We start from the raw sequence: 14594 nt of genomic DNA on the forward strand, positions 1-14594 counted from the left end.
ATAGTCACAAGAACGGGATTCAAAATTGAAAGAGTCACAGAGTATGTCACTGCTAAGAGAGGAAATGGGTTAATTTTATAACCCTCCATAGACCGGATTTTATTTTCACTGCTTGTTAGTTTTATTGTAAAGAAAAGATGACTCCTTTGTTCCACATAGTTTCCTTTCAGTTTCTGTTGTTATTTAACTCTGTTGGTATATATGTGCTTTTGGAATGATGATTTTAAACCCTGTGTTGGGAATGTAGAGATGATGGAAATGTTTGATTCAAAATTTCAATAAAAAATAAATCATATAAAAAAAGAAAGAGTCACAGAGTATAAATATCTAGGTATTTGGATTGATGAAAACCTACATTTTAATGTACATATCAACAATCTCGCAGGCAGACTGACAAAAAGTCTGCTATTTCTATAGAAACAGATCAATATGTCAATGTTCTGTAGGACGAGGGTTGTGGAGGCTGTTTTCATGTCAGTGTTGGATTATGGGGACATAATCTACAGAAACACACCATCCTCAACCCCCAAACTCTGCATTAAGATTTATTACAGGTGACTTTTTTAACACACCGGTGCATTCTTTACAATAAGGTTCGCTCTCCCTCTCTCCAGGAAAGAGGGAATATCCATCGTCATCTTTTTATCTATAAAGCTCTCTAAGGAAAGTCAGCACCATACCTCGCTGAAGTTCTTAATTACCCTGACCGTTTTCATCAGACTCGCACCTCAAACCAGCTGCTTCTGCATGTTCCTCGAGTTCAGTCAGAACTGGGAAAGACTTCTTTTTGTTTCTCTGCTCTTGACTCCTGGACTAAGTGAATTAAATGCACTTTTACCTCTTGGACAATTTAGAAACTAAATTTTCAACCTTTTATCCCCTCTTTGTAACTGTTTTAACTAGGTTTACCTGTATGTATTTATTGTATCATTTAATCAACAGTCCCTTCCTATTTTAGTGCATTTTATAGTCAATCCCTTACACCTCCTTTTATTTGTATTATTTTATTTTAGCTTTTAACTGTTTTTATCTCCAAATCAGAAATTATCCCATTTGATGACTTTGATATTCTTGATGCCCTGTTGTTGTTTTTTATTTTTTTAAAGTTATATTTTGTTTTTTTTTGCCTTTATTCATTAGGACAGCTGAAGACTGACAGGAAACATGGGGAGCAGAGAGCGGAGGAAGACATGTAGGAAATGGTCGGGGCCCGGAATCGAACCAGCAACCCCCGCAGCGAGGACTGTAGCCTCTGTATGTGGGGCGTTTAGACCGCTAGGCCATCAGCGCCCCTGTTGTTTGTTTTTAAATGTCGCTGTAAATGACTCGATATCTTGTAAACGAGGGTTTCCCCTCAATGATCTCTGAAGTATAAATACAGGTTGATTGATTGATTGATTGTATACATGAATCCTGTTCGAGACCAGCTCTTAAACTGCGCTTGAGTCCGGTATGAATGTGTATACACTGATCAAATGAAACAGACTTTGGGGTCAAGTGAAGCCAGATCTAGGCTCAGAGTCCTTCATGTAAAACTACTCACACACATAAAAATACATCATTTCAGTTTAAAAATCGATTTCATTTCTGGCCGATATTAACTACGGTAAAATTATCAGAAGTTATGAAGTCGTTTAAGGCCCACACCTTAGTAAAGGCATTGACCCAGCAACAACACACATAACCAACAGGGTGACTCTCTCAAAGCTTCACAAATGAGCCTCTATCGGCTGTCGAAGCTTCACCCGTCTCTGTTTCTGCAGCCAGGAGATGTAGAATCTGACAGCAGCTTCTCATGGCTGGTTGGCTCTGACGACTAGCTCTATGTAGCTGTCCATGCTACACTGAGCAGTGAGGCAGGCAGGCAGGCGGGCTCCCCACTTTCCCCACCCTCCATGTTCACATCCACAAGTTCACGCACCCTACAGTGACTGCTATTTCATTTTTCCAGTATTGAATTTTTAAAATACGCTCGGGCAGATTTTGAGGAAGCAGTTTCCCTTTTATCGCCTCAGTGAGCCACCTCTGTGCTAAATTATGTACTAGAGTCTCAATTGGGACTTGGTTTCTGCATTAACACAATTTGGAAGGACCTGGTCTGGGTGAAGGTATAAAAAAAAAGGAGGTGTGGGATGAGAACATAGACTCTGTAGAATAGAAGAAGCAAGAGTGAATGTAGAGCAGAAACTGGGAGCCAGAGATTGCAAAAGCCCCTTCTGTGTAGCTTCAGCTTGTGTCAGCTTGACAAAGTTTTAGTGGCATGTTGGCATATGGTTTGTGGATTAAAGACAGTACACAAGTGCTGTGAGCCGGCCAAATCAACACATGCTTCTAGACAAACTTACAGCACTACAACAGGCGAACCTCTCCAAACACAGTCCAGTCCCTGCCCTCTCTCTCTCACCCTCTGTAACCAGCCCGGCCCGATCAAAGACCCGCTCCCCTGCAGCCTCAGCTCTGTATCATGGTGCATTTACATGTTTGCTTGAGGAGAGGAAAGACTTTGGATACCGTAGAGGTGGGACTGTGAAAGAAGATGCAGGCTTTTATAACAGCCAGTATCTCCCAGGGGTGCAGAGAGATAAACAAACACACTGTGAAATTTAGCCTCGAGTAGAATGGAAGTAGCTGTTGATGTTGCTCTCATGTGTCCATTCTCCTGATGTTACATCTCCACCAAACTGCAGATACTCTGTAAAAACACATCCTCTCCTCTGCCTTCTCTGCAGCAGTTTCCCACCAACAAGAAGCATTATTTTATTTAATGAACTCAATCTCTGCTAATTGGATAAACATGGAGGAATGTAAATCTTATTGTGCTAATAAAACTTGAAAACCACATTGAACAATAGCTGCAGATTTGGCGTCTATACTTTGAATCGAGCATTTAGTCACGTCCCATTCCTGGCAGCACGAGAAATAAATCAGGGTCACTGTTACTGCTGTGTAGCGTTCAATGTGACACACAAGCACTTACACTTTCGTCCGCCACACATTTTTTAACTTGTTCCATTTTAGTGCTCCCGATAACCTACTCTGGTACCCTTGCCACCTAAACGATCCGATTGTGAGACTAAATGAGGCCACTATAAGCTGCTCTGCCCCGTGTGAACTCTGCCTCAAATATTACATCATATTAAAACCATCGCAAAGCACAAGGTTTGCCGTTGGATGGAACGTGTTTCTGCGTCACCTTTTCTTTTGGTTGTGGTTGCATTCAAGTCATGTTTCTGCAACAGATGACTGGCTTCAATGAGGGCATGTTGACTGTTTACATGTGATTAATGTTGAGTTCAGAGCATGGGCAATGTTAAAACTTCTCTTTGGCTGCTCTGTCACTTAGAGTTGTGTGTATATCTAAATAATACTTGTTTTTCCAGACGTCTGTCAACCTGTCGGAGGTCCACATAGCTGAGGTGATTAACTTGGTTGTAACGTGTGTGGTGTTGCGTCTGTGTACCATAGTTTTGAGCCCTTTAAGTTGCACATGAAGGCACATAATCCTTCTCCGTACAGCAATAAGACTGTCAGTCAGTAAACAATAACCCGGGACTTCCACCAGGTCCGTGTCCGGTCCATCTCTGATCCTCTCATCCATCAACACCGTTTTCAGAAAGCAGGACAGAGCAGGACCGCCAGACAGCTGGAGTCATGTGACCGAGGTTTTCTCGCGGTATAACCACATTAATAAATATCCTCCTCCTCCTCTCCTTATCCATGTTGTCTTTCTGGTCCTCTGAAAACCTCTGACCTGTTGACTCCAGGCCTGGCTCCGCTCATCATGACGGTTTGTTGTTGTAGTTAAGTGAAATACGATCTGGTGATAACACAGAGTGTTTTATTCTGAAAATTAACCGGATGTTTTCATTTTGTTTTGGTGCCTGACTTCCTGTCCTGCTTCATCTGCTCTGTGCTGATAGATGTGTATCTGATCCGGAGGGCTCCGACCTGTCAGATCAGATACGCAGCCAGAACACAACGGAGCGGATCCAGTGGAAGTTAACACATTAACTAGAATAGAAACCGGATCAGAGAGACTGGACACGGATCTGGTGGAATTTGGCAGTAACTTATAGGCTGAAAATCTCTTACCTGAATTTCCCAACTGTTTGTAAAATCTATATTCCAGATGGAGCTGTGGCGCCCTGGACTTTATAGGTTCCTGAAAGAAAAGAGAGCAAATGAGAGAGTTAGGATATAACAAAGACCACAAATCAGTGGATGTGAATGTCAATATTCTTCATGGCATGCTGGTCATGTATTAGCCCTACAAAATGTACATTTAGGTTATTTTGACACATGAATACTTGCACGGCCCCCACACACAAAGAAAGGGAATTAAAGACTGATTCTAAGACCACCCGAGCTCAACTCACTGTGCAAGGAGCTTTACTCCAAGAGCAGAAAGTAGAGTTTGAGTGACAACCTTGCATACAATCTTAATACGATAACCTCTGTCTGCAATCAACTTAAATAACTCCAGTACAATGCTGTTCTTATTCTAATGCCTAATAGAAGTTAAATTAGGTCCGGGGTTAGACTTGAGGGATGTGAGAGGATAAAGTCCCAGCTGGTGAACAGAAGGCTTTTGTGATGACATGGCTGATATTCAAACCCCCCTTAAGACATATTGTTCTTTATATCGCTGGCTGCAGCTTTACAACCTAAAATGTAATCTGATTAACCCCACTCTCATGATGACAAGAGCATTATAGGCAAACGTGAAGAGGATAGAACAAACACACACACACAACTTAATTCCTTGACTTAATCTTCAATTGCTACACCCAGCCTGTGCTAAAGCGCTTGACCACGACAGTGCAGCCCATTTTTTACTCACTGATAACGTATGCTGCTTTCAGAGGGGGGGGGAATATGTACATTTAGGTTGATGTGTGTATCCTTTAAAGTAGGTAAACATCAGAGTACTGCCATTATGATTCATTAAAATTTAAACCTGGCTTAAAGGAAGGTCTACCTACCAATTGATCACAATGAATAATAAAGTATTTAAAAGATCAACTTGTCAAGTGGTGCCAGAGGTGAGACTTCATGTTGAAACTAAAAGCTGTCCAGCTCCAACATCCACTCCATTAGGTCCTTATCAAAACAGAGGCCTCCCCTCCTCTGTTGCTCTGATAGCATGTGGGAGTGTGCACACAAAGGTATGAGCCGTGTTCAACACAACAGAGGACTTTACATTATGTTACAGGACCCGTCTCAGCCCTGTAAGATGTATCCTGTGTTTCACTTCAAGGTTCAATCAGAAGATGGGAAATAAACTACAAGATAATCGGGTGAATTTGTGGCCTGATTTTTGTAAAGGTTGTAAGATTATCTTGTGATGTCAGGTATGTTAAGAGTGATTTCACTTCCCCTGATCTGCTCTCAAGGTGAGCGTTGCTGCTGCACCGATTTGAAAACATAAACATTAATCATGTTTAACATCCAGGCAACCTTGTATACATGACAAAGATGAGTTTAAAATGAATGATTTAACAAAAAGAATACGATGAATTATAAACAAATATAACAAATGAAACTAATTTAATAAATAATAACAATAATAATAATTTAGATATCACGTTAATGAGACCGTGAATTTTGATCTGGCTGCCTGGGAGGGGTCCCTGCCGTTATTGTTGCTGTAATGCCACAGCTACTGACTATTAATGTATATCTTTAATTTGTTGTTATTTATTTATTTGTACTATAATTATTATTATTAATCAATACTATATATTTTTTTATTCATATGTACTGTAATTATTATTATACATGAATTAATGAATTTATTAGTTAACTCATTTATTTATTATTTATTTGTACTATAATTATTATTATTTATTTTAGTTCATTTTTATTTATTTGTACTATTATTATTATTTTTATTAATTTCGTTTTTTTCCCCTCACTTTCTTCTTTTACTCCATAGTTCAACCTTTTAAGCCCCATCATGAGAGCAACTGAGAATGTCCACTACACATGCGCACACACACACTGACAAGCACATGCCCCACCACACACACACGCACATGCACACACATCTAACACCCTGCACCCATTTCCTTGTGGCATGTAGTCTTTGTAATTGTCTCATCTCTTTTGTTATGTTAATGTCTGTTTTTGGCAATAAAATCAAATGAAAAAAAAAGGATCAATATTTATGATCAGACATCCAGTCACATGGAACGGTCCCATGGCCAATTAGCAAACAAGCTGACTGAAAGAGGAAGCAAAACAAATGTGGCAATGCAAAGCTTGAACTTAGCATCAGGAAAGGAGGAGAAGCGAGTTGATTTGTGGAAACAACATGAGTGTTGACACAACATGTCCTGTAAAGCATAACACCATCAAACTGACAAGTTGGATAAAAACTGCTACTGCAATCACCAAGTTTGTTGATACAGTCAAATATATACACTCCAAAATATACAAGTTTAGATCTTGTGAGCAACAAACCTCTCATAAACATTGTCAAAGCCATGTAATAGAGCAGTCTGGATGTGTTATGATAACGTAGGAGACAGTAATCAAACAAAGGAGCTGATGTTTGATCATTTCAGTGACTGTACATGTCTTTCTACATCCATAAGCTAACAGATGCATTGTTCGTTTTTAAAGAGATGCAACCACGAGGAGTTTGGATCAATAAAAACACATGCATGTTTTTTTTAATAATCTATGGAGAGAAAAAGGTCAGCATCCTACTGCAACATGATGCCAACAAGGAAGAGTACCAGAGAAGTCAGAACAAATGTGCATGCCAGGGGCTATAAAACTGAGAATGAAAGACAGGAGGCAGTACAGAGGAGTGGAGGCCTGTAGGAGGACGACACGTGACCAGTCTGGGAGGCAGATCTGGGAACTGCTGTATCGTCATCCGCCTCCCACATGAGCACAAACAGCGAGCACATCTCACACAAGTCAGGCCATGCCAGCGAGGAGAGGAGAAAGAAAATATAAAATATATAAATAATGAGTGAAAACAGATGGCACCCAACCACAGGACCCTTTAAAACAGCTTACAATAGGAAACAGAGGCTTATGGCAGCTTTACGTACTTAAGAGTCATCTCTACTCCCAGCAGATGGGATAAGCTATGGCTGTGTAAATGACAAGGGCCAAGCTGCAAATGTCTGATGTAACATCTTTGCATATGACGAGGATTTTTCTCAGCTTCTGCCACTATCACATAATGCTTGATCTCCTCCCAGTGCAGACGTGCTCCTGTTACAGAAAGTGTTTTATGGAAAGAGACTGTGTTGGGGTTTGTTTTGATTTGGTTTTCATATGACTTTAGCTGTAGCTGTATCTCGTCTGCACTGTCTAACAGTGGTGAAAGTTTTAACCCATGTATTGCCATGCAGAGAGCAGCTTTATACCAAGTATGCTAGCCTGTGTCTGAGGCAGCTGACCATTAGACCAGAAGGGCCCTTCACTGTCTGACCTGCTGCTACAGTAACCACTCCACCTCAGCTGCTGCACACTGCAGCTGTGTGTATTGCTGACTGTGCATTTGTGTTCCATGGATCAGACAACAAATTGTGCATTGAGATCAGAGTATTTAGATTCCAGCCTCATGAGACCCTGGCTGTTCTTTAATGGCATGTAATCTGTTCTTAGCCTCTACATGGGCCATGTCACTAGTCATTAAGGTTTGATGCAGCAATCGAAGCATGAATGCATTCTGCCAAACCTCAGGTATAGCATTACTTAGCTAACAAGTACCAGCTAAAGAGCCTTCTGTTTTTATGCCCTAAACTCTGAACTCTCTGCCTCTGGACTTCAAAAACAGCGAGCTCTCTGGGTGTTTTTAAACAGTAAACTTACTAAACCTACCCTTTTATTTTACTTTCATCCCTCGACTGCATTACTTCTATTATGACCATTGTTTTAGCATGTTTTTTTTATTTATTTCATTCTCTTATTATATATTATTTTATTTTATTGATTTTATTGTAAAGATTTTATTTTATTTTAGATATCTCTCTGATTTGATTTTATTGATTTTACTTTAATTTTTTTATTTACTGTAATTATTCAATTTTTCTTATATTTCTCTGATTTTATTATAATGATTTAATTTAATTTTTGATATTTCTTTGATTTTTATTTTTATTTTACCGTAATCATTTCATTTTATTTTTATTTGTCTGATTTTATTTATATTTGTTTGGTATTAATTTAATTAATTAATTAATGTTTTTATTGATTATAAATTATTATTCTTATTTTTATTAGATATTATTTTGATTAGATATTATTATTTTGATATGTATCAGATTGTATTTTTTTGTTTTAATTGTAATGATTTCATTTTTATCTTTAAGTTACTCATATCACTTTCCTCTATCTTGTTTTAGTCTTGTATCATTGTATCTATTGCTGTTGTTTTCTGTCTCTCTGTTCTTTTGTGAAGCACTTCTGGGCTGCATGCTTGAATGTATGAAATGTGCTTTATAAATGAAAATGAGTTGAGTTAGCTGGATGTGCTTTTAGCCAAGCCGGTCAATTTGGGGGAAAAAAAACAAGATTTAAAGGTGGATTAAAGTACGAGATAGTTATTTTGTATCAGAGGTTTTAGGTTCAAGAGACTGAGAGCAAGAAGAGAAAAAGATGGCAGTGCAGGAGCGATACCTAATGCAGAGAGTAACTGACCTTATATTAAAATGTGGTTAAACTTAGAAACACCATGAGCAGCACAACACTAAAAAGATTAGAGATTTGTAAATACAGCCCGAGTGGGATCAAATCCTTTCGCTACATCAGCCATGGGATGACTGCAAGATGAGCGGCGACATGCCATATCAAGGATCCCTCTCTGAGTGAAACACTTGAAGCAAACATATGATTATGTCATCCCTGATTACGTGATGGGTTCTGCATGTTAACCTGTGGTAGACTTTGTGTGGGGCTGATGGCTCGCTTCATCCACACTCTGTCCTCTTCCTGGGATTAACCAACTCTGCATATGATGTCATCTGGGCTAAATCTGATCTCTGCTCCAACACTGATGAGCAAGATCAGACTTGACCTCACTGAGTGAATTCTGTAATGACCACTAAACGGGGGGGTGGAGCTAAAGAAGATAGACACCTACAAGTTCAGGTTTAGTAAGGTCTGGCATTAATAATGACATTATATTTCTTGATGTTGTGACCAAGGATGGGTCATGAAATTTGGATTCTTGAATATTCTCTAAATTATTTTAAGAATCGTACACTTCATACAAATATTATTTCATCTTAAATACGATTTTCCCAGTTTTTACCGGTTCCTGGTTGTAATATGATACATACAAGAACGTTACAGCGACTAAGCGTGGCTGTAAAAGGTAAACAAACACACCATGCTGCTGTAGAAACAACAGCATTAAGATCAAGATAGTTGCTACCAGAGCCCGCTAGTGCCAGAGCTAGTTAAGGCTACTGCGAGTAGCAGTGTCCTGTAGTTTAAAGTGCCCTTGTACAGTGAAGTAGGCAGCTATAAAGGTGTAATGTAACACATAAACAAACATCTGTGTTCTTTATCATCCTGAAAGCCAGAGTGACTTTCAACATGTGCGTTTGTAGCCCTATGTGTGCCACGTCCAGGGGAATAGGCGCAGCATTATGCACAAGTCCAAGAATAGACCCTGACCTTTGCTTGACTCCCAGTAAACCATTTCACAATATGCAACTGGCAATGTGACTCATCCCAACTCAGACTGAGCAACTCAAATGTCAACATGGTGCATCTCCACACAGCAGCCTCCATATGGACACTAATGACGCTAACTACAACACAAATGGTGAAGACTGAAGCGTGAGTGTGGTGTGTGTGTGTGTGTGTGTGTGTGTGTGTGTGTGTGTGTGTGTGTGTGTGTGGTGTCTTTATGGTCAGAGGTGTCTATGTTCTGAAGCTGGTGTTAAAGAGCGAGTGGTGTAAGAAAGCAACAGCTGGCTGGTGTCCAGCACTTCTCCTGTTTCAGCTCAGATTTAACGCAACCAGATGGGACCATCAGCTGCCTCCCAAAACCCAGAGTAACACACCGACTGCTTCATATCAGCCAGAATTACATACAGTATATATCACCTTCATTCAAAGCGCTTTTGGACATAGATAATTCTAACTATTCTGCGCTTCTGTATATACTTTGATCTGATTTGATTTATTTTATTTCATTTTTTTATTTTATTTTATTTTATTTTATTTTATTTTATTTTATTCTATTTCATTTCATCTTCCTTTATTTCATTTCATTTTATATTATTTTAATTTATTTGTATTTCATTTATATTTATATCTTGTTTTATTCTTCTTCTTTCTATTAATATTTTGATATTTACATACAGTTTATAAGAGCATACTTCAAAAACTGAATTCCCCCCTCAGGATAAATAAAGTATTTCTGATACTAAAATCAGTTTTTGATGATCTGCACTGGGTATCTTTGGCCTTTAACATACCCTCATTCAAAGACGATTTAAATAAGAAGTAGCTCTAAAAAAGTGAAGCCAATCAAAGTATTTAAGAAGATGAATCACTATGAATTTGAAAGCACAATTTTCATATCAAAGTAACTGTGAATAACTGACACCTAGTTCCTGTCTAGTTAATGGTATCCTTTCACACCAGAAGTCAAGATGCTGAGGGCTGACGTGCAGCTTCCTGCTCCACAAACCTGTGAGTGATGTCATGTCTGCCAGATCTACTTCTACAGAAAGTCTGGACTTGTTCTTTCACTTTCATGAGCAAATTTAGAATTATTTCTGTAATCAAACTCAAGTTGATTGATTTGAATTGTGTTGAAGATGGACAACCAGGGAAGGGAACTACTGCAGAAGAGGATGTCAGTAAAGTAAGGTGTGGTGCAGCTCAGTGACAGAAGAGATAACGTCAATAGTCCTAACTAATGGTGCATCATGTTTTCACTGTCAACATTAAATATGACTCCCCTGCATGTTGAATGAAATGTCTGATACCATTTGAAGGCAATAGGAGGATCTAAAGGAGCCGTTACATACTTCTCAAATTAACTATAAATAGCAACAGCTTTTCTTTTGTTTGTTTTTAATTGACTTCAAATATTGACTCAGGAAGTTGGAGAAGCATCCGTCAATACAAGATATCAGGTTTCAATACTACCCTCTCATTTGTGACCAGGACAACAACACAAATCCATATAAATAAGCAGGTTTCATAAACTCTGTGAAAGAAAATATTGGGCTGGCTTTTTATAAACATGCTGAACTCAGCTGCTGCTGCAGTCGCAGGAAGGCGAACGCAGCACAGCACGCTGTCGTGATCAACACAGTCATGGGAAGTTCCACTTGCATGAACCCAGGAGGCAAGGCTCCTTTGTCATTTAATAGAGACGCGAGGCGTGGCATAAGTACAATGTATTGTATTGTGCACTCCCTCATTTGCTTAACTTCCAGCCTGTGCCCAATTTAAATTTTATATTTGTCCTGTAGGGGTAAAACCACGGAGCAGTCACTGAACATTATAGGACACAGAAGTATTGTTGCTGTTTTGGATCACCGCTCCAATGAAGTTTTTACAGAGCAAGCTTTCTTTTTTAAATTAAACACAGACTGATGTTATGTTTTAGGAGAGATCACTCAAAACTTTAGATTCCATTTTACACCAAACTCATATAATCCCAAATATGTGGCTCCATAAACATGAAAACTATGTGTTACAGGGCTGCAATTACATACAGTATGCAGAAGAGAATGTAACACCCCTAAATAAAATGAGTATTTAGAATATTTTGGATCAATTTTCAAAGCAGAAATGTTGAAATGATACAACTAGTAACGAAGAGGTGTAAGTATAACTATTAAGGATGGCTTTGTTCACTATAACACAGGATTTCCTCCGATCCGCTGCGGTCAGGCTCCGTGCTTTCTAGTTTGTCAACACCCACCAGTTGCATTTTCAGAACGCAGCACGGAGCAGGACCGCCGGACAGCTGGAGTCATGTGACCAAGGTTTTAACCGCAGTAATCACTGAATCAAGGATTCTCCTCCTCCTCCTCTCCTCATCCATGTTGTCTTTCTGGTCCTCTGAAAACCTCTGACTTGTTGACTCCAGGCCTGGCTCCGCTCATCATGCAGTTTGTTGTTGTAGTTAAGTGAAATACGATCTGGTGATAACACAGAGTGTTTTATTCTGAAAATTAACCGTATGTTTTCATTTTGTTTTGGTGAAACCTGACTTCCTGTCCCGCTCCATCTGCTCTGTTGAGATTCATACATCGTGCTCCGGCATCCGGCAACAATAGAAGTCTTGCACATCTGATCCAGAGGACTCTGACCTGCCGGATCAGAGACGCAGCCGGAAGGCGACGGAGTGGATCCAGTGGAAGTTAACACATTGACTTGAATAGAAACCTATCAGATCGGATCGGAGAAGAACTGGACACAGATCTGCTGGAATTTGTCCGCAAGTGTGTCAGTAAGACATGACACAGAAACTGTATGCAAAGTAGAAGGGCTGAACAACAATTATCTATGAAAATCACATGTACAGTTTCCTTTTCATTTGTCAAACGCCTGCAGTTTAACTCATTCTAATCTCTATAACTAATCTACAACATCAAAACACAACATATCACTGCATCAGTCTTCATGGTCTGCACAAGTCAGCAACAGATCTGTGTTCCCTTCAGTCTGTGAACTACTCAGAGTCTTTATTCCAACCTCTCCATTTTGTCATGCACTGCAGACTCTCAAAAATAGCCCTGAGGTCAATTCGGCTTCAGCTAGTTTCAAATGACCATAATCTAGATATGGTTTGGGTTCTTTGGCTCTAGTTTACCACTTCAATTATGATGCCGTAAAAGGAGTTCAGACGGAAAAGTGCTGTGCTAACTCATGGTTGTAACCAAAATTACAGCTAGAAAAATATAAGAAACGTGTTAAATATCGCTGAAGCCTTGAACATCACACGTTTTAGAGAACAGAAATACAAAGTCTACGTTTCTCTCGAATGGAAGTCTGATGGTGAACCGAGAAGTACACATCCTCACTGCTCTGCATGCACACACCCGATCCCAGCTCAAACCTTTTCTTTTCATTCATGTGTGTCTGCGTTGAACACAGACGCCGTTCTTGAAGTCACAAACATTCAGACTTTCCTGAACGGGCTTTATGACTGCGACGAAATCATGCTTGTGTGAATGTACTGTGCTCCTGCTGGCTCCTAGTTCATTAGAGGATTAGCTCGCTGACTGAAGGTAGGCTTTTACATGCTGTCGACATCCATGGATTTCTGTATTGAGGCTGCCCAGTGTGCTCTCAGGGGGGCCCAAATAGGGAAGGGGAGAACAACTTAAATCGTCAAAATGCCACTTTAACTCCAGCAAAAACTGCACTGAGCTTCAGTGGCTTCACAGTTCTTCGACAACGGCCTCATGAAGAGCTGGTGTAAGCTGCTGAGCTGGACTGCAACAAGAGCTGCTTATCATGCTTCAGTGGGCGGCAGACTGAGTTCAGCACAATACCTCAGATTTCCTTCAGAGTATCACGACTGACCAGCACAGTGAGCGGCTTCACACCACCTTACTCCTGTGCCTCTGCATCTGTGACTCAGCCAGAGAAAAACAAACAGTCTGCCAGAGACTTTAAGTACAATAACATACCATATGGTGCATAAGAGCTTTTTGAAAGCAGTACAAAACATGTTTCAGAAGACACAAACCAAGGACACACACATTCAAACACTTTCAAAATCACAAAAGGTGTTTGAAATGGTAAACAATGATTATTATCAATAATAATGCATGGATCAGGTATTTGTTATTGATTGTTCTTGATATATAATTTGGTCATAAGATGGTTTGAAATGTCCAGAAGTATTTCTAAAAGCCAAAGTTGATCTTTGTATTTTTGTTTTCAAACCTTTAAATATTAAATTTGAAGTCACCAGCTTATGCTAACATTTAAGACTCAAATATAACCAATATTATATTATTAATATATTAGTATATTATAATCACCAGCCAGGTTCCGGGAGGCAGACACCCTCTCTACTTTTAAGAGTAGTCTTCAAACTTTCCTTTTTAATAAAGCTTATAGTTAGAGCAGGATCAGGCTTGGACCAGCTCTTAGTTATGCTGCTACAGACCTCAACTGCTGGGGGAACTGACACACTGGGATCCTGTCTCACCCCCCATCACTTACTTCCTGTCCCATTAAAGTTACTAACCATAGACCTTTCTGGAGTCCCTGAGCTCCTTTGTCTCATAGGTTCCTCTGAGCTGCCAAAGCAAGCCAGACTCCAGCTGCTACAACTACTACTACTACTACTACTACTATCCGTCTCATCACTATCATCTCTCTCTCTCTTCATCTCCCTCTATCTCTCTCTCCAACACGGTCTCAGCAGATGTGTCTAACATGAGTCTGGTCCTGCTGGAGGTTTCTGCCTGTTAAAGGAAGTTTGTCCTTGCCACTGTAACTTGCTAAATGCTGCAAAGTGCTCTGCTCATGGTGGATTAAGATGAGATCAGACTGAGTCCTGTCTGTAAGAAGGGACTGTATCTTATCCTGTCTTGATGTTGGGTCTTTGTTAATAATAGAACATAGAGTACGGTCTAGACCGG

At 39.7% G+C, this 14594-nt stretch overlaps 1 protein-coding gene across 7 annotated transcripts in view; it reads right to left on the reverse strand.

Moving 5' to 3' along the window:
• The window catches only part of csnk1g2b (casein kinase 1, gamma 2b), a 46934-nt gene that overhangs the window by 21683 nt on the left and 10657 nt on the right, over nucleotides 1-14594 (reverse strand). For all 7 annotated transcript variants that reach the window (XM_034704442.1, XM_034704398.1, XM_034704426.1 and 4 more), the window contains one exon: nucleotides 4093-4162. In XM_034704442.1, the coding sequence (XP_034560333.1) occupies nucleotides 4093-4162 (70 nt within the window). The remainder of the gene's footprint in view (nucleotides 1-4092; nucleotides 4163-14594) is intronic.

Source organism: Notolabrus celidotus, chromosome 2, assembly GCF_009762535.1.
Source record: "Notolabrus celidotus isolate fNotCel1 chromosome 2, fNotCel1.pri, whole genome shotgun sequence".
Classification (NCBI taxonomy): domain Eukaryota; kingdom Metazoa; phylum Chordata; class Actinopteri; order Labriformes; family Labridae; genus Notolabrus; species Notolabrus celidotus.